At 41.5% G+C, this 27,599-nt stretch overlaps 3 protein-coding genes and 1 non-coding gene across 6 annotated transcripts; 3 read left to right on the forward strand and 1 right to left on the reverse strand.

Annotated features, from left to right (window-relative positions):
- The first annotated feature begins 447 nt into the window (after positions 1 to 447).
- Positions 448 to 3,898, forward strand: IL6 (interleukin 6). The gene is made up of 4 exons (XM_030484996.1): positions 448 to 702; positions 799 to 912; positions 1,148 to 1,294; positions 3,585 to 3,898. Exons 1-4 carry the CDS (start codon positions 448 to 450, stop codon positions 3,774 to 3,776), a joined length of 708 nt encoding a protein of 235 aa, XP_030340856.1. The 3' UTR covers positions 3,777 to 3,898.
- Positions 3,899 to 13,576: 9,678 nt separating this feature from the next.
- On the reverse strand, positions 13,577 to 18,594 carry TOMM7 (translocase of outer mitochondrial membrane 7). The gene is made up of 3 exons (XM_030475793.1): positions 18,249 to 18,594; positions 15,022 to 15,070; positions 13,577 to 13,797 (listed from the first exon to the last, which is right to left on the reverse strand). The coding sequence occupies exons 1-3, from the start codon at positions 18,349 to 18,351 to the stop codon at positions 13,782 to 13,784; spliced, it is 168 nt and encodes a 55-aa protein (XP_030331653.1). The 5' UTR covers positions 18,352 to 18,594; the 3' UTR covers positions 13,577 to 13,781.
- LOC115603673 lies at positions 18,550 to 24,258 on the forward strand. 3 transcript variants are annotated; one of them, XM_030475771.1, is made up of 3 exons: positions 18,550 to 18,800; positions 23,866 to 23,908; positions 24,160 to 24,258. In XM_030475771.1, exons 1-3 carry the CDS (start codon positions 18,572 to 18,574, stop codon positions 24,188 to 24,190), a joined length of 303 nt encoding a protein of 100 aa, XP_030331631.1. In that variant the 5' UTR covers positions 18,550 to 18,571; the 3' UTR covers positions 24,191 to 24,258. The 3 variants fall into 3 exon arrangements, 1 of the variants encoding a protein (XP_030331631.1); XR_003989960.1 differs by having other exon boundaries at positions 22,342 to 24,258; XR_003989961.1 differs by having other exon boundaries at positions 22,793 to 24,258.
- Positions 24,164 to 24,251, forward strand: LOC115600813. The gene has a single exon (XR_003989171.1). It is a non-coding gene; the product is annotated as a small nucleolar RNA SNORD93 (small nucleolar RNA).
- Positions 24,259 to 27,599: the final 3,341 nt, after the last annotated feature.

Consider the following 27,599-nt stretch of genomic DNA (forward strand, 5'->3'; position numbering starts at 1 on the left):
ATAGGTATATGTACACATATATGTACACACACATATATAAAATGTAAGGATGTGTGTACACAGGTAGTAGGTATGTGTAATTTCGCAGACGTTCTGTGCCACTGGAGCTGGCAGGCTCGAAGGCTGCCGGCACCTGGACCCGACCCCAGCTCCTGCCCGGTGGGGCCAGGTAAGCCGTTGCCGGCGGCGGGGATGGGGGATAGCCCGGTCCTCGAAGAATTACGGTGCAGGAGCACGATGACTTCATGTAGTTTCACAATCACCGCACTGTCCAAAGCAGTGTTTCGCCGCGCACACACCCCCGTGTTCTCATGCCGGATTTTCCCTTGTCCATGAATAATCTCGAAGCCCCCTCAATAAATACACGTTCAGGGATGTCCGGAGCTCATTCAACCCGCCAGCCCCGCCGACGAGACAGGGCCGGTGCCGGAGCTGAGGAGCCGCACCATGAAGTTTCCACAGGGCTGTGACTGTGACCATGACCGTAACCGCGCCGCCCGCCGCCGCCCGCCCGCTCTCCGCGCCGTCCTGCCGCTGCTGCTGCTTCTGCTGCTGCCGCGGGCCGCCGCCGCGCCGCTGCCCGCCGCCGACTCCTCGGGGGAGGCCGAGCTGGAGGAGGTGGCGGGGCGGCGGGCGGCGCTGCCCGACTGCGTGCGGCTGGCGCGGCTGCTGCACGCCCGGGCCACGCAGCTGCAGGAGGAGGTGGGTACCGGCGGCACGGTGCTCACACACACACCCGGCCCGGAGGCTGCTGCCGCCGGCCAAGGTGCTATGAAACCTCTCGTTGTCTCTCCCCAGATGTGCGAGAAGTTTACCGTCTGCGAGAACAGCATGGAAATGCTCGTCCAGAACAACCTCAACCTCCCCAAGGTGACGGAGGAGGACGGGTGTCTGCTCACCGGCTTCAATGAGGCAAGGAACCACTGCTCTCCTTTCTGGTCTAATTCTCTATACCCGGGGCAATTTTTGCCTGCTCCAAAAAACCTGTGGAAGTTGACCTAAAGATTTGTGCTGGCTCCAGCTGGCTTTGCCGTGGCACAGACTTCCACTGTATCAGCATCATCTACTTACCTGTGCTGCACACACAATACCACAAACAAGGTGTTCCTGAGCTGTAAATGACTTTCTTACCCTTCTCTCATTTCAGGATAAATGCTTGATGAAAATCTCCAGCGGGCTTTATACATTTCAGACATACTTAAAATTCGTACAAGAAACTTTTACTAGTGAAAAGCAGAACATTGAATCACTGTGCTATACTACAGAGCACCTGGCACATACCGTAAAACAGATGGTGAGTTGGTTTTAAATTCACTCCAATAATTGTTATGGCTTGGCACTGATGTGTAGTCAGAGAACGAGGATGCTGTGTGAAGCTCAACGTCTCCCACTTTCATTTCTTTCAGCAGATACACGTTGGTTCCTTCTGCTCACTTACCCTTATGACTAACTTACAGGTTTTACAAGGTTCTGTTTCCTTTTCTTAAGGAAACGACTCTTCTTCCTACTTTCTGTTGCTGTTTCTAATTTTCAAACCAACAATTAAATGCATCATTGTTTCAAGAACTAGTACACTAACACTGCCTGGCTGTTAGAAATAAGATTTCTCAAGGAGCTTGTTCCTAATTGGAGCTGCAGTTCAGTCCAAGCCTTCTAATGTTGCAAACCCCTAAGAAGTAGAAAAAAATAACTTTTTTTTAAGAACCTGCATAAATAGGAGAAAATACATCTTTACAATATTATTAATCTTTAAAATGCTCCAGAACAAACTTTTAAGCCAAGCTACTGGTATCTCTATATACCATCCAGTTTACAAATGAAGGAAGACAGTTAAATTCAGAATGTTAGTGACTTGACTAAATAAAAGGTGCTGCCTACTGAAAAGCACACACTTTGATTGTAATCCTAATAATAATAATAAAAAAATCTTCCTTCTTTACAAATGCCAGATCCTCTTTCGATTCAGTAAACTAAATGCTATTCATTTCTGACAATCGTTTTGGAGAGCTTTGAAAGATCACGTTCCAAAAATTCACTTAATTCCTGCAGTTCTTACTCACATTAATAACCCTTAACACGAATACTTCCTTTTGTCATCAGGGAAACTATTCGCCTGAGTAAGAACCATCCAGGTGAGTAAGGACTGCAGAAATCTCAGGGCATGATTTCCTTCAAGGTGTTTTTCAGCATCTGAAAAGCCCTCTGTGTGTTTGCCATACTTTGTCTAACATTTACTTGTGTCCATCATTCTTTAAGTGAAAGGGAGCTGAACTGCTTTTTTCACGCTGTGCTAGCTAAGAATAATAGTCCTGTCATAAAGGCAGCAACTGACTGCTGGCATCCAGCTTGATATAATAGTTTGCAGAAAGTTTGTTTCATAACTGGGGGAGAACAGCTTTCTTTGGAAAATTAGTAGGATCGAGGCAACAGGAACAGGCAGAATGAAACACAGTAATCAAAAGCAAAACCTATACTTGAGAAAATATGTTTTTGAGAAGGAGGTGTCTTGATCTCCAGGTTTGAAAACCTTCCTTTACAAGAGAAGCCTATCTGCTGTTAAGGCAAGGAGAGCCAGGACAGAATCTGCCACTTGTGCTCAGGTTGATCCATCAGCATGCTAGCTGTCTGCATATACAGACACAAAAAAATTTCAGAGCATGCAACGAGGAGTTGGATACACCAGTAATGGGGTGTGTGAGCAGAATCCACTTCCAAGTAGTCTGGACAGAAAGAAATTAATATCTTACTGAATTCGACAAAAAAAAAAAACATGTTCCAGAAGGAGGTGTGCATGCTTTTGACACTTGTTAAAGGGTAGGAGAGATCCTAAAACCAGGATGAAGCAGACACCTTAGTGTCTAGACCTCAAATCATCTAAACCAGCTTCATGATTTGGGTAACTCCCATTTTCAGAAGTCACCTACCCACTCATGGGACAAGTTCTTAAAAGGCATCTGGGTACCAGGTGCCAGCACTGTCAGTCAGCATTAGGTACATAACTCCTTTTACTCATCTTGCAGTCAGGATCCCACACAGGAGTGAAAGTTGGTGACATCAAGTCTCCCACGTGCCTAAATGCCTGGAAAGTAAGAATTAGGCAGCTAAACAAGTTAGACATCTTTGGAAACTGTTAATCTACTACAAAACAGGAGAGTACTCCAATGTCATCTACTTAACTTATGACTCAGGATGGAGCAGCCAATACAGGTTAGGACAAATCACAATCCGCATCTTCCCAACTAACCACACGGTTGGCAGATAGCAGGAGAAGTGTATGGATTTGTTCAGTGCAGCGTGTTGGACTGCAATGCCAGACGTTGCATTCAAACCAGGACAAACAGTACAGATCAGACAAGACCCCCTGATTGTCCCGCTGTAACCATAGCAGGCATCAACATACCTCAAACCCCACGACAGAAGTGGGGCTGTAGGGAATCACAGGTCCCAGGGAAATCTGTTGTCCACAGTACAGAAAGGGTGGATACGCAGCTGGTTGGGAACGTGTCACACACATAAAGTGGTGCTCCCCAACAAGCTCAATTACAATGTTTTAACCAGGGCACCCCAATATTGTCTTTTCACAGGTGATCAATCCCAATGAAGTTATCATCCCGGACTCAGCTACCCAGGAATCCCTCCGGGCAAAGCTGAAGTCTGATAAGATCTGGATAGAGAAAATCACCACCCACCTCATCCTCCGAGACTTTACTTCATTTATGGAGAAAACTGTGAGGGCTGTTCGCTATTTGAAAAACACCAGGAGTTTCAGTGTCTGAATGTTTTAATTCAGGCACAATCCTTTGTTACAAATCTGTCATGTGGCAGATGACAGTGTTGTTCTGTTTTAGGAACTAGAAATAGTAACAATGGTTTTCATTTAGATACGTTCTCATTTCCTTCTAGGAACTATTTATTGTATTTAAAATATTTATTACTTTCTAATGTTTCCTATTTATATTTTCAATATTTAGAAATAATTTAAACTATGTATTTTATTTCACTGCTAATGGTACTATTCAGAATATCAACTTATTTAATATGTATTCAACAAAAAATATTTTCAGAAGCCAGAAAAATTGTTTTATAACTTATACTTTTTAAATATTTGAGATGGTATTTATGACTTATTTATATTTTTTAATAAATAAAAGCCAATTTATAAAAACAAACCCTATAATCTGTTTGAACTTTAAATAATACTAAGGAGCCCTAACATATCCATTTTTTTCATACCTGCAATTACCAAAATAGACACTTTCAAGAATTTTATCTATATAATCAAGTCAGTTATCTATATAGCACATACACACATAAACAGCTTGATCAACATGTAATTATTAAACTGGGATATAAAGGAACCAGACACACTGAACATGGCACTTAAGAATGAACACAATAAAGCACCGTTGCTCTCAAGAAACAAATGAACGACTCCCCTACATTTAATAAGGAACACTCCATAAAATTGTAATTGTAAGCATCTGCTTACATGTCAAGCAATCTCTTTTAAACAAATAAAATGGCAAGATACCACACTAACAGCTTTGACATGAATGCTATGACCCGATCAGATTTATTGCCTCATCCAAGGGAATTTTCCAAGTTTGATTAAACATTTCTCCCCTCCTCCCCAAAGAAGCAGGAAAACAAAAATCTTAGGTTCTTTCCTTAGGTGATATAAATCAACATACTGCCACTAAGATGTCAATCACCATTAACAATTTAATGTGTTTGTCTTTTGTCATTTATATTCCACCAGCACAGACAGGCCATGTAACATGTATGCATACTCTTGAATGCTGTAGGGGGAAAAAAAACCCAGGTCCTTTGCCTAAGTACCAAACTGCTGAAACGTTCCTTAGGTGTATCATCTGCTTCACTGTGGCTGTGCAGCTACCTGTATACCCAAACTCAGGGGAATTCATAGCGCTCACAAGGGATGCAAGCAGCAGGAGCCCCTACTTTGTCCCTACAAGTGGTGGAACATTAATTACCCTCTTTCTTGCAGCACAGCGGTGCAGATGAGGAGATGAAAGGCAAGCCCTGGAATGTGGATAAGGACGTCAGTAAATTTTCCTCTTCCTCTGAGTGATTGTCCACACATGCATTCCACTGCTGGGGATGCCAAAACAGTGACCAGTCTACCCAGAGCCCACATCTCAGAGGCTCAAAACAAAACAAACCATGGCTTTGCCCAATATGGCAAAAACAACGTCTTGAGTTATGCAACATCTTAAGAAGGAATAAGGAGACCTCAAGGTGGTCACTTTGAGGATGTCCATGGTGACATGGTATTTTCTCACCATAGTATTTTCTCACCACACAAGATCCTGCTTTAGCTGCCCTAGGAGTGTGCTCTAGGAGTCGCGGGAAAGCCTGGTTTGGCTTTTTCACAGCTTACCTTCACAGAGATTTTTAGTGACCATTTGGTTAGAGACCATTCTGGCCCTTATTGTGTCCATAATAGCTACAAGACCCAAATGTGGATCCCACATTGGACCTTTTAAGGACTTTATGACTATGTAAGAAGGGTGTGGCGAAGGAAAAAAGACAGACAGACCGACCAAAAGGAAAGGAATCCCCTGGCCTCACCTCTCCCAGTAGTGGGTGGCTGCCTGAGATCACCATTAGTCACTATGTACAGCTAAACAAACTTGCACTGATTTTCTCTTTGAATGCCAGCAAGCATCTAAGATACGGGGTACTGAAATCTTGTACAATTGATGGACAAGTGTCCACACATCCCACCAGCACCCTTCAGCTCATGGCCACCCCAGGTTGTCCACAATTCTAGTAAAGACATAGAATCACAGAATCATAGAATGGTTTGGGTTGGAAATGACCTTAAGGTCATCTAGTTCCAAAACCCCTGCCATGGGCAGGGACACCACACTAAACCATGTCACCCAAGACCCCGTCCAGCCTGGCCTTGAACGCTGCCAGGGATGGAGCATTCACAGTGTAGAAGATGAGTAAAGGTCAACCACTTGCTGGGTGGGGAGGTCAACTTTCAAGTCCTTCCTAGAGTGAAGGGTATCACTGATGCTGTCACTGAGCTGCCATACTTTACCTGTGGCTCCTCCATAGCCACCTGCAGTTCTCAGGGTACTTCATGCAGCAGCTGCCTTGGTGGCCATCATTTCACTTCACTGTGCCAACTTCAGGGGCTGCCCTAAGGAGAACCACCACTTGCTAAAATCTACACTCATTGGTGCTTGTCCACATTGCAGCCAGAGGAGAACTAAACACTGCTGAGCATGTTACGATGCTTCTCGAACTAACCAACTTACTGTCCTTTTTCCAGTTTGCTGTGTAGAAAGTATTTTACAACAATCAGTAAATACACATGGACATTTATTTTGGTTGGCAGACCAGCACAAACACAAAACACACCCAACAACAGTAAAAATGAGCATTCCTAACTCTTATAAATGAATCCTCAAAAATAACTGTAATACTTTTAGTAACAATGAAATACCTCATCGCTTCTACTGGAGAGCAAGGGAAAAAAAACCACCACCACCAAAACCGAACCCAAAAAGAGCTGCTAGTAATTGCCTAGAAAACCTAGGAAACTACCCACCAAAGCAGCATTTTGGCTGCTGCTGTACACAATGAGCCTCTTCCCCTCTTCCTGAAGATCCCATCTAGCCCTTCCCCACGTTCCCATTGCATCCCTACTCATTAACCCCACACAGAGATTTTGGAATGCTCAAGAGCTTACTAACTCCCTTCATCCTGAATTTGCTTTCCCAATGCAGGAAGAGGGTAAAGCTATTTTAAGAAGCATGCATACACTCTACGGTATGCAAAAAAAAGCTCATGGTGTTAAGAGACAGTGATAAAGGAAGGAAAAAAAAGACAGAATGCAACCTAATACTCATTTGTCATGCAAAATCACTTTTGTTTTGCAATGACAGTGTCTGAAATATCATTTTCATATGATGTAAACACTGGTAAGTTCTGGCAGAAAGAACAACAGCTACTCAAATGAGACTGTCTGCATCTCTAGCACCTTCACAGATTTTATTAGCAGCTGACAGCAAGTGAGGTTAGCAAGTCAGAGCTGGTGCTACAAGAGATGGAAGAGTTACAGCACCAGTGAAGCAAGAGGAGCAGGATCACTTTTCAGCAGTAATGAGCCATTAGGTTGGCTTAGGGGGAAGTTTCCCATCCAGCTAAGTCTGCCACTGTTATTTGTGAGTAATAAACCTTTCTGTATTCAGTTTAAAAGATAAAATGGTGGAAAGGTAAGTCTACAATACCGCACATCAAAGTCAGATCCTAATGGTCAAGAAGTGCTACCAGGTCTGTGCATATTACTACAAACCATGTGATATTGGGTAGGAAGCTTTCTGTAAAGCCTTGCTTCCCTAGGCAAATGATTAGATAACAATTTCTGATCTCTCTCTGTGGATTTCTTTCTTCTTGATAAGAGAAAAAACAAAACTCAGCCCTTCACCTCCAGAAAATGCAACTTCTGCAGGCACCAATCCTGAAACATCATTTCCTCCCTGAACTCTTACCAAAACCAACTGATTTCTGTAATCTAAACTTCTTTAACCAAATGTCAGTATACTTTCAAGACTGACTTTGGCGGTCATCAAAAAAAGAAAAGCACTACAGAAATTTTGCAATTTGAATTTCTATTCAGTGCTCAGAATTTAAGAAGATTCAACCTTTCATGAGAAAAATATATTTTTAAAAAATTAAACATTAATCTTCAGATTCCAGACACTGAGATTTCATTTGCTCTGCCAAACGCACTGCCACCAGACAGTGCTTATCTAACACTGTATTTTCAAGATTTTTTTCCATTTCAACTGTACTGAGAGCAGAATTCTGACTGGTTTCAATAACAGCAAATGTATTTAAGATTAGTTTTTTCTTTATCCCTTTGAACTTCAATATTAATAGATACAGTACTACATTCTTCACTTTCTGTACTATACAAATAAGAACAATATGATGTATAAGCAAATTATATTAAGTTTTATTACCTGAGAGAATCATTTAGAGCTGTTACACAGAGAAGTAAAATCACCTAGGGAAAGCTCAAAGTCCCATCCTTAGCTCAAGAGAAAAATTACCTGCCACACCATCACTACTGCACAGCAATAGTCCTCTTAAACTTCTAACAATCTAGGAACAGATACACAGGGAAAAGGTCCCATATATTGACTATGCCCGTGGGTCCCACATTAGCATGCCTTAACAAATAGGATCAAGTTCAAGGATGTCCCTCAAATTGCAAGACCTGCACCCCTCCTAAATATATAGCTCAGTAGACTGGGATAGGACTATAAAAGAAAATGTAATTTGTTAGAAGAGAGACCATCAGGGATGAAGGCAATTGTACAGCCAATCTTCCAGCCCAGCTGGAAAGGGACTGTTTCAGGTTGCACTGTCATAAACTGCACTGTATGGGCGGTCTCTACAAGAATAAAGTGGACCCTGAGAAACAGAATTGGAACATAACTGGAAATCCAGGCTTAACTCACTTCCCAGGCTAATAACTGCTCCCTGCTTTGCAGTTGCTCAAACTTATTTTTGATAGAAACTTGGAATCGATTTATCAGAAGAAATAATCAAAGAGTATATACCCTTTTCCAGTCAGCAGATAAGCACCCCATCTGTCTTACCCATCCCCTACTCCTGAATTAACCTAAGCATAACCAAGAAACAATGCATGCAACCCACAAGTTTAACCAAGAAATAGCTAATGCATTGCACACCATCATGGAAAAGTATTTAGAAGTTATTGCAATTAAATAGTCACTTGTAAAAATTAAATTAGTCATATGACATTTCACCAGGATGTGGTCTCTGCTCCTGTGGTGAGAACAGATGTAATGAGCTTTTATTTCCAAATATATCATCATAGCTTAAATTCCAAGTCTGTAACAAATATCCAGGGTATATAGCTCATTTTAACCTTTTTTTTGCAGATAAAACTCAATGTGTTAGATCCGTTTCATTTACAACACAATGCAATAAAAATACATCTTCAAAAGCACTTTGTAATTATGGCCATTCGGAAGATGACTGCACCAAGCAGCAAAGGATGGGTTTTATACATTGCCAGGACAGGTGCGTGACAAAGTTATGAATGCTGCTTTAGTCTGCAGAGACCACATACCTCAAAGCTATAGGTTTAAGTTCACGTGAGTTTTGCTGTTGACTTAATTCAAGCAGGAAAAAAAAGCACGTATCCTCTGTTTCATAACTGTGATGAGATGCAGTACAGTGACTTTATACCAGCCATGTCTACACAAATTGAAGTAGAATTAAATACTTGTTACAAATTTCTTATCAGCTTCATTTTTACCTTACAGCTGGCCAGGCCTCGAAGAGTTTTTGGAACAAACAAGTAGGTTCCTTTGTAGATCAACTTACAAAGAACAAACTTATACTGGAAGCCAGATATCTTCTCTTTTTTCCCCTCTCTTCTTTAACACTGACACAAAATGGACCAATTTGTCACACCCTACCACCAGGAGATCCCCAGTCCACACACCAAGACCAAGACAACCACCAAACTCCACCAACAAGACTCCCTTAGCATCACACACCAAATACCACAGGGCTCTGTGGCTTCTCCTCTGATAAGCACACCTTTTTCTCACTTCTTACTTCATTTCACCTTTAAAAACCTCATCCATTTCTTCCACTCTTTCTTCTTCTTCTGACCAACCTCCTTGTCTTTATTCTCTTTTTGGGACCCTAACTTTTCTGCCTACCTTCCTGCCTCCCAACATCTTTGCCCACACCTAAGGGCAGTTCCTCAGGGCCAACCCTGCAGGAGATGCTTTGCTAAAGGGGTTGTTACAACTGTGGGCTGAAGAGGTGCTGCCCACCATGTTGGCCACCATTACCCAATGGTACCAGGTCATAACTGATCTTCTGACTCCAGCTGAATACAACAATGGGAGAGGCAGTTTTTTAAAAAAAACATAGAAATAATAGGAGATACAGAAATTGCTCCTGAATGGTAAAACCACCACCAGCTTTGTGATCAGTGTGCCAGTGAACAAGATACTCAGAAGACAGTATTGTGGTGTAGGCCCAGCCGGTAACTCAGCACCACACAGCCACTCACTCATCCCCCTATTTTCCCCTCGTCCAGGGCAGGATGGGGAGGAGAATTAAAAGAATGTAAACCCCACGGGTTGACATAAGAACAATCTAGTAACTAAAATATAGTGATAATAGAAAGAATACTAACAATAACAGGAAACAACAGAGAAGAAATTAAAGCTCAGAAAACACAAGTGATGCACAATACAATTGCTCATCACCCATCGACTGATACTCAGCCTGACCCGAGCAGCGATCTGGGCCTTCTGGGTAACTCCCCCCAGTTTATATACCGGGCGTGATGTGCTGTGGTATGGAATACTCCTTTGGCTAGTTTGGGTCAGGTGTCCTGTCTCTGCTCCCTCCTGGTTTCCCGTGCCCCTCCTCACTGGCAGAGCATGAGAGACTGAAAAGTCCTTGATCAAAGTAAGCGCTACTGAGCAACAACTACAACATTGGTGTGTTATCAGCATTGTTCTCAGACTAAAGCCGAAACACAGCACTGCACCAGCTACTAGGAAGGAGAAAAGCAAGTGTTACAGCTGAACCCAGGACAGACAGGATACCATATTGCTCCTTGCCCATTATAACCTCCTGACACTTCGCTAGTATTCCACACAGAGTCTGGCTGGAGGAGGAGAAACAGCCTGTTTCTTCAGTTCTGGGTTAAGGACAATCCCTTGCTCACAGACACCCTCCTCAGAAGCTAAACAACAGCCATTGCTGTCACTGTCACTCCCCCAGGAGGAGGTCAAGAGGCAGAGCAGCACCTTCTGTCAGGGAGAAACACTGTCTTTCTGATGCAAAAGGACCATGGGCATGGGATTGCAGGTCATTCAAGATGGAGAACAGGGCATTCATCTTGCATTAAAATCCTCAAGATGCCTTCATTTAGGATGCCTTCATTTTGGGCCTTCATTTAAGTACTGCAACCTTTGATTTTCTAAAGACTGGTCCAGGTGGAAACATACCCCTCGGTCCCTTGCGCAACTGTTTGTCACCAGGTACAACAGGCTCCAGCACAGCCTCCCACCTGGGGTATTTCCCCGACACTAAGGCAACCACAAGCACACTCCACCTCCACTTTGCAGGCACAAACAATTCCTATCTCCAGGTAAAATCAGCTGGATACCTCAAAGCTCATACTAGCTTCAGAGCATACAGGAAAGTGTGACTATTTCACACAGCTCAGACTGTAGCCTTGAGCTCAGCTGCAGAAGTCACAGCTCAATTTTCAATAAACTACACTCATCGACTTTATTCCAACACTAAGAGTTCATACATGTTCTCGTAGAACTGCATCACAAACTCCGCTACAGGGAAGAATCCATACTTGGCTGTGGAAGCCAACAATTGGCTTCACAGAGATCAATACAGTCAAGCAGAGCAGCTCAAGTCCCTAGCCCACAGCCTTGACAAACGTGAGGGTCCCTCCACTCTACTCCAAAGACCTGCCCTCTTCTCCCCAGCACCACCACCAAAACAAAGTCTTGATAAAACTAGCATATCTGCTGAAGGTATTTTAAGGAATTAAGGTTCTTCACAGAAAATCGTTTAACATACAACTTCACAAAACACTGACCTGCTCTTACAAGCACATCTGAATTTTGTGAAAAATAACTGCAAAGTAATTTCAAGACATTGCTACTAAAGATGCCTTCATTTTTAAACTTGAAAATTTCTCCCATTCTGGTTTTTTGCTACCTTACAATTCATTACCAAGACTTATGAATAATGCTTATTCCGCTGGGGTTTTTTCCAGGGAGAAGAAAAGAAGTGTTTAAGGAGTTTCACCCACCTTTTAGTTACAGAGAGCACGTTATACTAATTCAAAGTGTCTGGTGGTTTTATACAACATATTGGTATTCAATTTAATTTAAATGTACCGTGAAAGACTTTTACCCTCAATTTGAAAACCCAGAGTTCTATGCTAATGACTTTCCTGAACTATACTTGATCTTTTTTTTTAAGAGAACAATAATTTCCCCTATTTCCACAACAGCAGTGAATTGTCAAAAAATTGCTATCCAATGTGCTTAAAGTGAAATTTTAAGAAGAATTGCATAAGCAATATTTATCCAATAATTCCAAGTCTCAAAAAACCCTGAATTACACGTACTTGCAAGGGAAATTTTCAGCATGCTGAAGTCATGGAATCTGGCCTGTCCCTGGTCTTCCATGCTTATGTAAAACTTCATGAAAGAGATAAAAACACTTCCCTATTTCTCTGCCTCTTGCCAAATGCTATTATTCCTGGAAAGCAGCCAGAGCAACCACGTGGCGGTTAAGACCCACAAACCACATCCTCAAATGTCTGACACACTATAGAGCACATGAAAGACACTCCTGCAGGTGTTTGGGTCCATCCATCTATTGCTGCATTTTGGGTATTGTAAACTCTGAGAAATGCAAAATCAGATTTTGAGAAACCAAAGTTACTTTACACTGAATAAACCTATCTCTTAATATTGATTTCTCAGGTTATTCCACTAGATTCTACAAAAGAAAATATTTCTGATCACCATTAAAGCCACTATTAAGTACCAACCAATTATTTCATTAATATTGTAAGTAGAATCAGTCAAGAAAAAGGATCAGAATTTGAACTCCTTTCATAATTTAAGACATATGAGCGGTTACATTAATCTCAAGTTACCATTAGAAAAAAGGCACTAGAAAAGATGAGCTTAGCAACAGGATATAGGGTAACAAGAAAAGTGTTGTGTTCAGCCCTTGCTCTGTTCCCCTGTCAGCGGTCTATTATCTTTAGCTATTCCACTATGTCATGACATTTGATTTAATTACTGTGATTAATGGAATTTTAAGGAACTTGCTGGTTTGCATTAACTCTCATTAATGTTTCCCACCTTTTTTGAATTTTGGTTATAAAAGGGGGAAAACCAACTGAAGCCAAACCAACAATACTCCAAAGAGTAAGACTTTGGAGTAAAACTAAAGCAGAGACTTTGTTTTCTTCCTTCCGTTACACATTAATAACATCCTCTTACAATAAAAGCACTATATACATATACACACCAAGAGCACTTTTGTTGTGTCCTCCCACCCCATTCCAAATTACGGAAAATGTACATAGTGTTTAAAGGTAAATTTGGCAGAAAAAGCATACTTTTCATTTTCTGACTATGCTAGGAAAAAACATATACATCTCTCAACTCTTAAATGTCTACAGAGATGAACGATTTCAAGAGGAAGGGGAAAAAAGCCCAAAACAAACCAACAACAAAACCCATAGTAACCAGCTGCAGAGGCTTACCAACATTTGGGCAAAAAATCTTTGAAGATTATTGAAGTATTTAAAACATCAGCTCACTTTCCTGGTTACTGTGAAGATAAAGAGGAATCCATCCAAAAGACCATTGTAACTGAGATAAATATGGGGGTTGAAAGTCATCATGTTTTGGAATGGGTTGGGTTATCCTTTCTGTAATGAAGGTATTACTACATTAAACTTTATGTAAAGACTTAAAACCAATGCATATCCATTCAAATTGTATTTATTTAATTACACTGTAATGCAAATAAGTTAGGTCCATATAAACTCCATTTTGTTATATGTACAACCTATGTCATTAGCAAGCTGATTGAGCCAGCTGGTGTAAGTGTCCGCCCCATCCTCTGGAATGTGCATCTTCAGACACTTTCTCTGTCCATCGGCTGGTTCTAGAACAGGACCACCACTTCCTTCATCCCCAAAGTAGACTGGAAGGGGAGGGGGAGGAAACAGAAGTCAGATTTGCAGCATGTACTTGTTTTTAAATCGATATTTGGAAAACACAAATCTGGAGGAACAGCCCTGTAAATGTACAGAATAAATGCTAGCCCCAAAATACTGAAATAATGTCACCTTTAAAACAAAATTTAAGCCTACAGAGCATGAACACATGCTCACAAAAATAAGCATCTGTAAGCTCTGGATTAGAGCAAACACACGCTTCTGGTATCTATGTATATAACACTCTGGTATGAAATACATACTTGATGCTGTGCAGAGAAATACTTGGTCGACTAAGTCAAAGTCTCAAACTGCTAGTGGAGCTAAACATAGAAACAGTGTCCACAGAAAACAACTCCAGCAAGCCAGTTCTTAGAACAACAGAGTCTACCGAAATTGTAACATGATCTTGACACTTTTTTCCATATTTTCTACTGTTAAAAGTAGCTCCCTCGAATCACTGCATCCTAAGAAGGGGATTTCTATATATTGTAACTATGTGAAGCTAGAAGAGTTAATATGTGACTTTGCAAACAATACAGTCTATCAATTCTCTGTCTCAGGAATACCTGGTTCTGCACGTTAACCAAAGTTATTTCAAGTAAAATAGAACCGTCACCCCTTCTTCAGAGCTTTAATCATTTTGACCCAAGGGAGCCCTCCAATAAAACTCAAATACCACAAGCATTCAAGTATTACTAATGCTGTGTTATTGCAGCATTAATAAACAGCCCCACAAAAGAGGCAACATGAGCAAATGCACTTTGCTTCATGACAATGACTAATACTGAAGGACATAGCCCTTTATTTCATGCAACCTTTATGCAGTGTTGCTACCACATCTGCAAAGGCAGAGGAAGACTGGGTTTTGGTTTAAATTCATGCTAGGGAGCAGAGAAGTGCAGGAACTTGCATAAACTAGCCTTATAACAGATTAGAGGGGCAGCTTCCACTGAAAAGGTACAGGAAGCCCCATATATTAAAAGCCGTGCAAGGTTAAGAGAAAGGTCCTCCCAAGAACTTGTGTTTGGCTGTCTTATCATTTGAATTTCCAAAGAAATAAAGAACCTCAAGCAGCTGTGCTTTCATGCTAAATAATTAAAAAAAAAAAGGATGAAAGCAACCTTCCCAACTGTTGCTGTCCAGAGATAACATTCAAAACAGTAACTAGCTGCACTGGGTTTGCATGTACATTTGGAACAGATACGTACCTCCAGATGGTTGGCTCAGGCATTCCAGGATCTGCACCTCTCTTAAAACCTGAAGTGAAACATACATTACATACATATATATATAAAAATATGTATGTGCACATGCCTACGTACTTAAATCACTATCAAATTATTCCATCCCATAAAACTGCAATGAAAAAGAAAACCCACTGAGCAGAGAACTGTGATTCATGAAGTTGTGTATAAATCTGAATAAAAATTGCACATTCTCATCAGGGTCAGAAAACAGAGAAAATAAATACAAGTGTACAGTTTTATAGTTTTTCTTTAATTCTTACCTGCATCTTTATCTGATTTAAAATTCAGGGTCAACTCGCTATGTGGGAGGGAGGAAGTTACCAAGACATACACACAAACACACAGATTTTAACTGTTGTCCAGAAAACAACCTAGTACCACCAGTGACACCTATAACTGGTAGGAGCGAGCACCCTGAGTCCTAACAGGCCATCTTCTGCAATGACACCTGATGCAGAACTTAGAAGTAATATTTCAGTAACAGTTTGCTCAATGTAGGATGACAGAATTCTAAATGTCGAATCAATTAAACCCTAAAATCTTCTGGTTTTACTGGCACTTTTTGAAAAGCTACCTAGTAGTAAAGCTTGCAAAGAAACAAGATGTTTGTGAATCTACTCACAGCCAGGAAAATGGAAAGTTAATTATGAAGAGTTCATCCCCAGCTAATAACTCAAATACCAATTCATCAAAGCAAACATATGCTAGAGAAGCAACTGAAAATTCACTGTATGAAATATCTTTGCCCACTGGACTGTAATTTAAAAGTCTTGAAGCAGAATCATACACTTCATGCACTGTTCAACGTGCTGTCTCCTACACTTGCTACCTAGAAATGGATGTTATATGAAAAATATATTATTTCCCTTGCTTACAGAAAATAAATAGTTAATGTCAGCTTGTCTGAAACACAGACCATGAAGGTTAATGGAAAATTTTCCATTAACTTCACAGGCACTAGGTTAGCTCTTTGAAGATAACCTTGTGTGATTTGAGACTGTTAAACATACCAATCCACTTACTTTGGTTGCCATGCTGTCCAGCAAAATCACTTTAAAATTCATGAAATTGTATTAGGAGTCACACTCCATGTGTGTGAATGCACCTGGCTTCCCTTGCCCCCAGTACTTTTAAATAAAATGGCAGGTTTAACAAAACATCACTGGTCTAATTTACCTACTCCCAACAAGGGCAGACACCTCAAGTTCAAAAAAACCCCAGACCAGTTACCTATAATTGCACTTCCACATTCCGAGCTCCCTCTTACATTCCTTAAGCATCCCATCTTGACCTAGAGACCCAGAAAGCCTTTCAGAAAGAGTTCAAAGCTCAAAGTTTCTGAAAGTTTCCTTGCCTATGTTTAGTTTAGTGTCTATTTCACATAAGCAAGGGTCAATACACAAATTTACTTTGAACCAGTGACACCAAGGGCTGTGTAGCCTCTTGCACTTGTGCTGCATCACACCTTCCCTCTCAGACTCAAATGTAACCCTGGTACAGAAGAGGTTTTTCCAATTCTACCAGACTTCAAGTGCATGTCACCTCCATGTGGCTAAGGCAAGCAAAGGTGGCACCTGCACATCCCCCTCCCATCTGCTTACACTTAGAGCAGACAAATTCATAAGAAGGCAATACAGAGGTGGAATAGCACACTTATTTTCTGGGGGTATGAAGTTAAACTACTACAACTTAGTTTCTCACTGCTACAGAATGGAAATATAGTAGGCACACTGATATTAGTGCAACCATAAACACAATTAGGTGGCTTTATATGACTTGAAGTAACTTCTTTCATTTCCTCTGGTGTCCCTCAGAACAAAGAGCATCTTTCCCATATTCATAGATACTGTCATGAAAGTAAAATTAAAATGAAAACTCAGCAAGAGCAAAACTAGGTCACAAAACACTGCTGAAATTCCCACCCAAAAGATACCAATTTAAAATAACTGATAAACTAAAAATGGAAATACAATTGAAGTTTAAACGTAATACCACCAATTTGGGGGTTTTTGTGCTTGAAGCGATCTCTTGTACTTGTTAAAGCATGAATGCAACTTAAAGAGACCAACTTTTTCCTGATTGTTATCTACTATGTGAACAATCAAAGCCTTCAAATCTGAAGGGCTGCATTCCCTTCAATTAAAACAACCTATCAGTTTGGACTGTAAACACATCAAGCTCCCAGCCCTCCTTCATATTTGCATTCAAGGCAGGGCACACCTGCCTAAGGTGTTTTTCCCAAAAGGCCAACGGTAAACCAGATTAATTGCAGGGATCAGCCTTCCTGGGACCCCCTGTCATAAAAGAAGTGAACGAAACTGTCAGGCCTCTTGCACACGTGTGTATTTTAAGTGGGTCAGGCTCTTTAACGAGGACAGCTGATGGCACACAGCCCAAATTCAGCGGGACAACTGCCATGTGGCAATGATGCCTAGCCAGCCCCACGGCAGGAGCAAGTGAAATACATCCGGGGCGCCAGCCATGACATCAGGGCAACCACAGCAGTTCATAAACAGGAGCCACGCCATTTTGGGAGAGACTGTAACCCGCACCTAGCTGGAAGTTCAACCTCGGCCATGAAGCTGAGGCACCACAAGGCAGAGCTCCAGCCGCAGACGGCTTCCCCTCACACACAGCCTCCCTACTGCAAGAAACACGCAGGCGAGCCTGCTGAAGCCCTCAGCCTCTGATGCATGATCGAACCGCAGCTTCGTTTGCTGTTACGCTGCTCCGGTGCGCGCTCCGCCCGCTCCCCAGAGGGCACGCGGGGACGTCCTCCGTGAAGGGAAACGGGCAGAAAAGCCTTTTCAAAGAAGAGGAAAAAAAGGCACACAAAAAAAAACCCCCATGCCCCTGTCCGGCCGCTCAGCCAGGGGCGAGCCCTCGCCCTGCCCCGACGCACGGGCTCCGGGCCGCCGCCGCCGCCGCTCACCTCAGCGCTCCCCGCCTCACCCCCCCGCGCGTGCGCGGGGCCGGGCCGCAGGGCGCGGGTGGCGGCGGCCGGCGCGCGGCTCCCCCGCGCACGTGCCGTCCCCACAACGCGCCCCCGTTACTGCCACGCGGGCAACAACGGCCCGGGCGGGAACGGCGGGGGAGGGGGGTGTCCTGGTCCCGTCCCTCAGCCTCGCCAATGGCCGCCACCTTCCCACCCCCCCCCAAACCCCCTTCGGTGCCCCGCCCCCACTGACCGAGGTAGAGCACAACCGGGATGAAGCCCCAGCGGATGGCGAACTGCCCGCCCTTGAAGAGCTGCTGTAGCCGCTGCTTGGCCTCCTTGCTAAGCTTCGGCATGCCGGCGGACGGGTTGAGAGGAGGAGGAGGAGCCCAGCCGCCCTTGCAACCCTGCGCCAACGGCGGTGGGCGGACCCCATCGCGCCGCCGCCGGGTGGCGGGGAGGAGACACTGCCTCGGCGGCCGCGGCGGGGGACGGTCCCGGCCTGCCCTGAGAAGGGCGAGAAAATGGCGGCCGCGGGGTTCCGTTCCGTTCCTCGGCCGCCGGTGGGCATGCGTGATGCGGCCCGCAGCCCGGAAGGGGCTGTGCGGCGCCGCGGGGCCGGCCCCGCAGGCTGAGGGCGATCCGTCAGGATCGGGGTGTGCGTTCGAGGGTGAGGGGCTGACACACGGTGTGGGTCTCCTTCATCTGCCTGTAGGCCCTGCGCTTATGTGTTTATGTTTACCGGAGCTGTCAAGGTATGAGCGCTCTTTGCGCACCGCCTCTGGAGGCTGGGGAGTGCCTTTTGGTAAGTGCAAGGTAGAGATGGAGTGGTAAGAGAAGTGTTTCTGGGTGAAATTGGAAGTGCCTCTCCGTCTTTGATAGCAGACTGTGCGGTGTGTCCAGTCTGGAAACGTAGAGTTCTGACTAGAAATATGGGGAAAGGTGTTTTGGATTTAGACCTGGTATCTAAAAAATGCCAGTACAGAGCCTGGGGCTTGTTGTCCTTACAAATTCAGAGCCTGCATTAGTACTGAGACGCTTTCTTTTCTGACTGACAAATTACTGGTGTCTGCAAGAACCCCTTGCAGTGACCAAATCATCCAGCTGTTGTCTGTTTGACACCACTACTGATGAGACATCTTGCAAGGGTGAGTCAAGCACCCTTGACTCAGCCAGATATATCATATCTGTACTATGTTTTTGTTCTCTCTCAGGTAGTCTGCTGCCTTTTGCTGTAATGCCAGATCCAGGTCTTTAGGTTCCTAGCATTACTAATGTGGCTGCAGTGTTTAACATTGGCAGTCTAAAACATGTCTCCTAATTATATGAAACTGCAGTCATAGTTTGGAGGGAATTTAATTGCATATGGGAACTGAACAAAGTTCTTAGAAGTCACTCTGTGTGACAGTGCAGAAATCTACTCAGTTTTGTTCATAGCCATGATTTACTGAGCATAGTTAAAGTTCTGCATGGTATGTACTGGTTTGCCTGAGGCAATAACTTAGAGTTCTGTAGCCATTTTGTCACGTTGAGAATAACAACGGGTCAGTACTTTTAGATCCAAAAGAGAATCCAGGGCTATAATAAATATCACACAGATCCCTCATTTCATCTTCCAATGTGGATGCATGCTCTGCCATTCCGAGATGATAAAAATACAAGCTTGTAGGTGGCCCCTTGCTTTCCAGGTATGGACAGATAGCAAACTGCAAGCCACATGAAGGATCCTGGCAGCCTACAGCTTGCTTTTGCCATGGTCTATCCATAATGAAAATGTGGGAGATAAAAGAGTATTTTGGTGACGTGGTGGCACAAATGTGCTGTCATGTTACAGAATGCACAGAAGGCCTTTCTTCATGAATACCAATCCATATGTATTGTGCTTTCATGTGCATTAAATGTGTTGATGTGACTGACACATGTTTCATGATATCTAACAAATAAAGCAGAGCCATAGCATTTCTGAGTGGCTTCTTTGTGAATAGCTTATCCCTAAAGAAAGGTTAGGCACCAGTGCTGTAGTTCATCTGCAGATGAACATCATTATGAAACATGGACTGTGAGCCTACATCTTTCCCGAAAAGACCATGACAAATCGCACATGACGTCATCGTACCTCATATTTTCTTTATATATTTTCAGCCACTGGGGGCAACAAAATGTGCTCCAAATAATGACACATAATAACAGAAGCACAGTTGTGTCAACTGACTGTGTAAGAGTTAGTTTTGCTTTATGTTTGGCTTACTCCACTTTTCTGCATCAGGTGAGCTGCTGGGATAAGTAGAAAAATACTAGCTTAGGTACCTTCATTTCACTTTAAAAAATAAAGGGTTTCCAGAATCATCTTGCAGGTAGGGCCTTTTCCAGTTCATTATTTAGCAACCAAGGTGATGTTACTTTGAAATAGTACCTCCAGATTAATGGAACACTTTCAATAATCCAGAATATCTGGAAGATACTAATGAAGTAGTATGTTCCATGAATTCTGAAGTAATATGGTCCACTTTTCTGTGGCAGTCTTGGGCATCTAGTGATACAAATAATTCATCCATAAAAGACAGAGCTGCCTCTGAAGTGCTGTTTGTTGCTTTATTTTTGGATGGTGTTAAAGGTGAATTTGTACTTACCAACGTGGTCACCTATTCCTACTTTGTCATACCTGGCCTAGTACTTGTATATCAGTGGATTGCTGTATTTCTGCTCCTGAAATTGAGAACTACGTAACTATTAAATTATTTTTGGCAAAGTCTTTTCTTCAAGCTGTGAATTAATGTTGAAAATGAGGTAACAAGTCTTTCTATCCACAGGTTTGCATTACCTTTCAGGTTTTTTGGTATATCACTGATGTCAGGCTTCTCAAACTAGTACTCATGAGTAGAACTGCACAAACATTCAAAATGACAAATTTACCATTTTTCTGAACGAGTGTAGTGAAAGAGGTACATTCATTTGTCAGTAGTGGCTTGTCATACGCATAAGAGAAAAAGCTCAAACCAATGAACCTTCATTTCTGACCCTTGCAAAGGAAGAGAAGTGGTTGCTGCAGGAACCTATTTTTCAGTAGTTTGTGCTGAATTGATTTTCGTTTGTAGATGAGACCAAATCAGATCTGTTTCCACAACGTAGCTACCATTACAGCTTGTTCTTTCTAAACATACAGAACCAACTGTTCATTACAGCACACAGCTTGTTAATAATCTTTTACAGATAAAATGTGACCCACTGTGTTGGAATTCAATTCACAAGGTATTTTCCTTGGTGTAAGTGGGATTCAGAAGGTCAGATGGATTAAACAAGTGATCCAAATGATTAAACAGCTCTGTCTCCTTTGAGTATAAATTGGTTTACGTGTCACATGTGATACAGTATATTCCTACTGTGGATGTTCTTGAACAAGGGTATTCACAGAAATGTGCCATATGCTCCAGCTGCTTCTCTTCATTCCGTCACATATCAAGTTAAGGAATCATTTCCAGAGAACAGAAACTTCCCTTGGTAACTCTCATTTCTCGTGTTTGCTAATTCTAATGTTTGGCAGAAAGCTTGTAGATTATTTCCTTTAACCGTAGAAGCCAGGAAGTGAATAGCAGGAAAGTTAATATTTCTTCGCCAGAATTCTCTTGCAGGCAAAATCAGTGTTGAGCATTAGTGCAGACGTTTTGTACGCAAGTAAAAGAGAGTTGAGTCTGTATAGCTAGTGGTCCAAATTTGTATAGTGTTGAGAAGCCGAGAAACTAAGGAAAGTGACTGGAGAACAGTACTTCTTCCATCATAACACACATCATAATCTCATGCTATCCAAAGTATCATATTTGCAGTAAAACAAACAAAAAACCAACAAAAACCTCCACAAGAAAACAAAACCAAACACACACGTACAACCAAAAAAACCAACCAAACAACACAAAAAACCCCAGAGCAGCCAAGGATAAGGGGTTGCACTGACTCCAGAAGTTTTCTGGGTCTTTTAATTGGCTCCTGTTGCACCTAGGAGGTTGGAGGCTCTAAGAGCTCAGTCATCCTTTGGTGAGCTGTTGGCTCAGCCAAAGGGTAAAAGAGAGCACAGGTCATCTTCCTGACATGTTGAAGCTGGTGGGACAGCACTATTCAAATAACTGAAATGCTGGAAATTGGTCCCTAAAAGCAAAGATGCCGATGATTGGGCATGAAACAGCTGTTTTGAAGGGAGAATACCCAGAGAAATTGGTAGAAGACAGGAAGAGGGTGTTGTGGGAATGCTGTGGGTACTAGTTCATGTTAATAATTTAGTGTGGTAACACTTCCATGAAGGATATTGGGTTTACTTGATTTTTTTGTTTTTTTCCTTATGGCTGATAATGAAGAGAAATACACGTGAAATGGTGCATCCATTAAATATGAAAAACAAGCTCCAATTGCTGAAGTGACAAAAGAAAATCAGTAATACTGTGTGTTTTTGAAAGTTTTTTGTTACAAAAACCTTTTTGAATTTATTTTGTCTATTAGTTCATGTGATCAGCAACAACAATAAAAATCAGAAATAAAATTGCGTCTGTTTTAACTGGAACAGTAAGAATATGGATCCCTGCTGTTTTATTAACTTGATTAACAGTATTCCACAAGCACTGTGTTTTCACGGCAAATAAATACCACTAAACACTCACTGCAAACCAGCCAAATGCTTCAGATTTTTATGGGTAAAGGAGAGAATTGAGATTCTTACAGACATGTCTGAATCACTTAAGTGTCAGTCTCTGGTTCAGGGAGCTGTCACTCGGTCTGATAGCTTTAGCTTGTCTTTGTTTTTTGGTGCAGAGGGTACATGTCAGCAAAGAATTCCTGACCTCTAAAGCTTAATGTCAGCACACCACAAAGTAAAACCGTGCAACAGTGCATGCACCTCAGAAGGCTGAAGAAGGAGCCAAAGTGAAGCGACACATGAACATTTGTGTAAAATCACCTAAACTCTATGTAGGAAATTCCTGCAGACCTCCATTATGCGCTTTTGGGATTTCCCCTTTAATTTAATGTCTGGGGACTGCGTTAAATTCATCTGCTTAGGAACGAAGCTTCAGTGACTGTTGAGGAGGGATGGACTTACATTTCAAAGATACTCCAGTAGGTATTTCATTCTTGAGGATTACATTGTAAATCGGTACAAATAATACAAGAACATAAGCAAGAGGAATTTAACAGATTTCCATTGCAGGCTGATGCTTTATGATGTCAGTAAAAAAGGTACTATGTTATGACTAGACATTCTATTTCACTTTAGTACTATGATTAAACTTTCTATTTTTCATTGTGGCTTAGGAGTGATAGTACTTTCCTTCCATTTTAGTATTCCCATTGATTTAGTCTAATAAATCCCAGCTACTCTGCACTACTGGTCTGGGAAACATCCCTTGTTGATTTAAAAACAGACAAATAAAAATGGAAAGCACTACGGTCAAAATAAAAAAGACTAAGGCTGTCCAATTATGTCATGTGGGACACATCAGGATTTTAAATGTATCTTTCTTGAATGTTGCGAAGATCTAGATTACTTGAGGGGGAATATATTTGAGTTTTTCCATTTATCCTGTTTCCAAAACATACTTGGAATACAGAGCAGTAATGCATATAAAAAATTCTGTCCAGATCGGAATCTCATGTGAATTTCTGTGTGACACTCATTAGCTCTACTGTGGCCACTGTTTGATACTGAATATTTCCAAGAAAATTGGTATTGTCAAATGCCCATCTAGAAAATCAGTAAAATGATCAGAGTGATAGGAACAAAAAGCAAAGTGGAGTAATTTTGTATAATCAATACAATAAACCAAAACTGAGCAGTAACACGGAGTTGAGTGCAAACACAGTAATAATATCATTATTTTTCCTTACAGCTCCTGAGGCCAGTGAAGGAGAGAGGAGAGACAGCAGTCTGAGGTGAGACAGCAGTCAAGAGAAGCTCATCAAATGCTTTTAGAGGCCTCTGAGAAGAACTGCTGTTGTGCTTGGAAACGGAATATGAGCTGCTGCAAAACTTTACTGTTGTTTGAAACTTGACTTTCCAGTTCTCCCCATCTTCATTTAAAGATGAAAATGAAGTGTTATATTTAAAGGTAATGCTACCTTTTACCATGGGTAATTTGTCTAAAAAACCAACAGTTCTTAAATACATGCTTTTATGATTGCAGTACTTGGCCGAGGATGAAAACCATCATCTGATTCCTTGCATACTTTCAGTGATACGCAAAAATCTGATGGATTAAAGGATTTTCTGAGGCCAAAACTAATATCCGTATTTACTCATTCTTTGGTTTTAAATTAAGCTTGCTTTTTTTTTTCCCCCCCTTTTTAGCATCTGAGCAGTGAAGGTTTCAGTACCTCTGGGAGGATTTTCCTCTAAAGATATTTGAATGTGAACTTTTATTTGTCAACAGATCCCAACTAGGTTTTTGTTGCTGAAGAATATATTATTGTAAGAGCACACATCTACAAAGATTTTAAAGGACTTAGAAGATGCTTGTTTTAGGCAGATTTTTACTATGATTGAAACAAGATGAGAAAACCAGTGAATATACTGTGATTTCCAAAACAGTGTTTGCTCTCAGTGTACTTGTTTTTATCTCAGTTCTGACCTTAGTACATTGTATTAAGGCGAGCAACCATGAAATTGAGAATGTAAGTCTTTGCAATCCATTGACAGCATTGCACATGAAAATGAAATATTTCTCTTTGACGCAGAACATAGAATTGGAGCATTTGAAAAATAAGAATTGTAATTAAAAGTCATATTCTGCTTCCTCTCTTCAGTGAGTGTTTTTTGTAAGTCTTTCTTAGCATCCATTTACAAAAAGTAAACATGCTGCTGAAACAACTTTTTCTGACAGTGAAATATTCGAAAATCATGATTGATGCGCAGCACTCGCTTCACAGTCATGCTTTTGGATGCACTCTTTCAGATTTTACATGATAAATGTATACAACAACCAGTTACCAATTATCTCCTGGTTATAAGCAAAGACAAAACAAGTAGTAAAGCAAAAAGAAGGACCTCTGAGTTGAAATACACCAGGTGGATGTAGAACAGTTCCCTGTGGGTTTCTGCTAGAATGTTAGTTTTTTCTGGTTTTTACTTTAAGTCACTGTAGTTTCAGTTACTGTGTATATCCCTAAGTATCCTTTTCCTTTGACACTTCCAAAACAGGAAGGCTTTCTGTTAATATTTTTTTATTAAGGTATAAATTCAATTTTAATATAGCATAGCTTTCATTTAAATAGAATTAAATAATATACGTCTAATTTATTATTTATTATATAATTAATTGAATAAAGATAGCTTTAATTCTTCAGAGAGTCTAGGTTTTAGTGTTGTCATTATAATAGTTTTTAATGATTCGTAATGTAAATCAGAGAGGTCGGAATATAATAGGAAAGGTAAAAATATGTCTATTTTCAGATCTTGAATACGATTACCCAGTCAACAAAGTAAATGTGTCATGTATATTCATAAACTACATCTTTCTCACTATATCTAAATGTTGAACAAATTAGTTAGATTAACTGAATGTAGGTATTAATTTATCTAGATTGTTCCCTTTGGGTGAATTAACTTCAGAAACTTAAGGACAACCCTTTTGCCATATTCTTAATTCAGCATGGCCTAACCATGACCAACAAGGTGAGGAGCAGTTCCCCTCCTCCTGCTGAGCTCCATCAGAATGTGTTGCATGAGCTGCCTACTAAAGATGATGCTCTAGAAAGAACTTACTGCCTTTCAGAACTTGAAATGGAACCAATATTGACAAAAGTATCAGCAGTTATGCCTGTCTGTATTGTTCACATTTCAGTAGTTCAGATTTCACTGAAAATTCTTTGAGAGCTTCAGCACATGGAGGATTAGAATCAGTAATTTAGAATTATAATAATGAGTAATCAAGGCCTTTCGTAGATGCCAGACAGTGATCAAGGAAAGCTCTTTTCTTCCTTCACAAGTCTCCTGTAGTTCTGTCGGGATTAAATGAAATGCAACTCATGGTTAATGAAGATTTTACTATTAAAATAAAACTCTCTTAAAATGGTGTCCCTTTTGCCTTTCATACAAAGTAACTCTCCAGCTTTGTCTATTTTAGCAGAATCATATGCCATATTTAGCCCAGAAAAATGTTTTTAGATTTTATTAATTTTAAAATATTAAGTAGATACACAAGTGTATCTTCTCTATACATTGACAGCCAATTCACCTATCTGTGAGTTCATCTTAGATTCTTTCCACTAATGCACAGACCAGCAATGACCTTCAGGAAAACATCTATCCTTGTCTCAGTGTGGCAATGCTATTGCTTTTCAGTTAGGATTATTAAAAATAACCCCCTGTGCCTGGGTCGGGGCAGTCCCAGGCACAACTACAGGCTGGGTGGAGAAGGGATTGAGAGCAGCCCTGAGGAGAAGACTGAGGAGAAGCTGAGTATGACCCAGCCGAGAAAGCCAAACGTATCCTGGGCTTCACGAAAGGAGCGTGACCAGCAGATCAAGAGAAGTGATTCTCCCCTTCTACTCTGCTCTCATGAGAGCCCACCTGCAGTCCTGCATCCAGCTTTGGGGCCCACAAGAGGGACGTGGGCCTGCTTGAGTGAGTCCAGAGGAGGCCAAGAAGATGATAGAGGCCTGGAGCACCTCTGCTATGGAGACAGGCTGGGAGAGTTGGGCTTGTTCAGTCTGGAGAAGAGAAGGCTCTGGGGAGACCTTAGAGCAGATTCCAGTGCCTAAAGGGGGCCTACAGGAAAGCTGGAGAGGGATTTTTCACACGGGCAGGTAGGGACAGGACATGGGGGAATGGGTTTAACCTGAAAAAGGGGAGATTTAAATTAGACATTAGGAAGAAATTCTGTACTATGAGGATGGTCAGTATTACATATTAAGTACACATCTGAAGAAACCACATTTTACTCCCTTATTTTAGGTTTAGGTAGCAGTCACAAGAGATTAGATGCTGTTAAGTGTAATGAAGCATGAAAATAACAAGATAAATGAACCAGAGGCTTTTCAGCTTGATCACATCTTCCAGTGCATAATGGTACAGATTTTGTATTCCAGACACAAGTGTCACCTTGGGGTTGAAATCATGCTAGATGAATCCATACGAGTAAGTATAACTAAGACAGCTTTTTTCCTTCCCAAATAACCTTCCTGGTTTAAATAAATACAGGAAAATGAGTCTTCCTGAGTTAAGAAGATGAGTTAATTGAATGTGGGATTTGTGATGGAAAATTCTCTAAAATAAGCACGCTAATAAAAGTTGTTCTTTCACATTTTAGAGGGAAAGACTGCTTCTAGTGACAGTACTGGATTACTCTAGACTGATACTGGTCTCTTTTAGGACATTAGTATTTGGCTAGTACATTTAGCACTATATATTACAATCATTAATTGTATCATAGCAAAATACTTTTCTGTTGTTTTTCTAGTAAATGTCTTTAAAACCACGTGCAGAATGTTCCTCCCCATGTTGTATATTCGTTGCAGCAACTCTGATATGAATGATAGGCTGGTGGGCTTTTGAAAACCCAAAGAACAAGAATGTGCCAGGGAGCATAGATGGGACTTTAAAATAAATTTAAAATTATTTAACTAC

The sequence above is a fragment of the Strigops habroptila genome, chromosome 1 (assembly GCF_004027225.2).
Source record: "Strigops habroptila isolate Jane chromosome 1, bStrHab1.2.pri, whole genome shotgun sequence".
NCBI lineage: Eukaryota > Metazoa > Chordata > Aves > Psittaciformes > Psittacidae > Strigops > Strigops habroptila.

Bases quoted from the DNA above. Each gene is read 5' to 3' on its own strand.
- IL6 (XM_030484996.1), top strand. From the start codon at position 448: ATGAAGTTTCCACAGGGCTGTGACTGTGACCATGACCGTAACCGCGCC. The intron at 703-798 runs GTGGGTACCGGC...GTCTCTCCCCAG, and splicing joins CCACGCAGCTGCAGGAGGAG to ATGTGCGAGAAGTTTACCGT. The intron at 913-1,147 runs GCAAGGAACCAC...CTCTCATTTCAG, and splicing joins TGCTCACCGGCTTCAATGAG to GATAAATGCTTGATGAAAAT.
- TOMM7 (XM_030475793.1), bottom strand. From the start codon at position 18,351: ATGCCGAAGCTTAGCAAGGAGGCCAAGCAGCGGCTACAGCAGCTCTTC. The intron at 15,071-18,248 runs GTCAGTGGGGGC...GTTTCACTTCAG, and splicing joins CCCGGTTGTGCTCTACCTCG to GTTTTAAGAGAGGTGCAGAT.
- LOC115603673 (XM_030475771.1), top strand. From the start codon at position 18,572: ATGCGGCCCGCAGCCCGGAAGGGGCTGTGCGGCGCCGCGGGGCCGGCC. The intron at 18,801-23,865 runs GTAAGTGCAAGG...TTTTCCTTACAG, and splicing joins AGGCTGGGGAGTGCCTTTTG to CTCCTGAGGCCAGTGAAGGA. The intron at 23,909-24,159 runs GTGAGACAGCAG...TTATGATTGCAG, and splicing joins AGGAGAGACAGCAGTCTGAG to TACTTGGCCGAGGATGAAAA.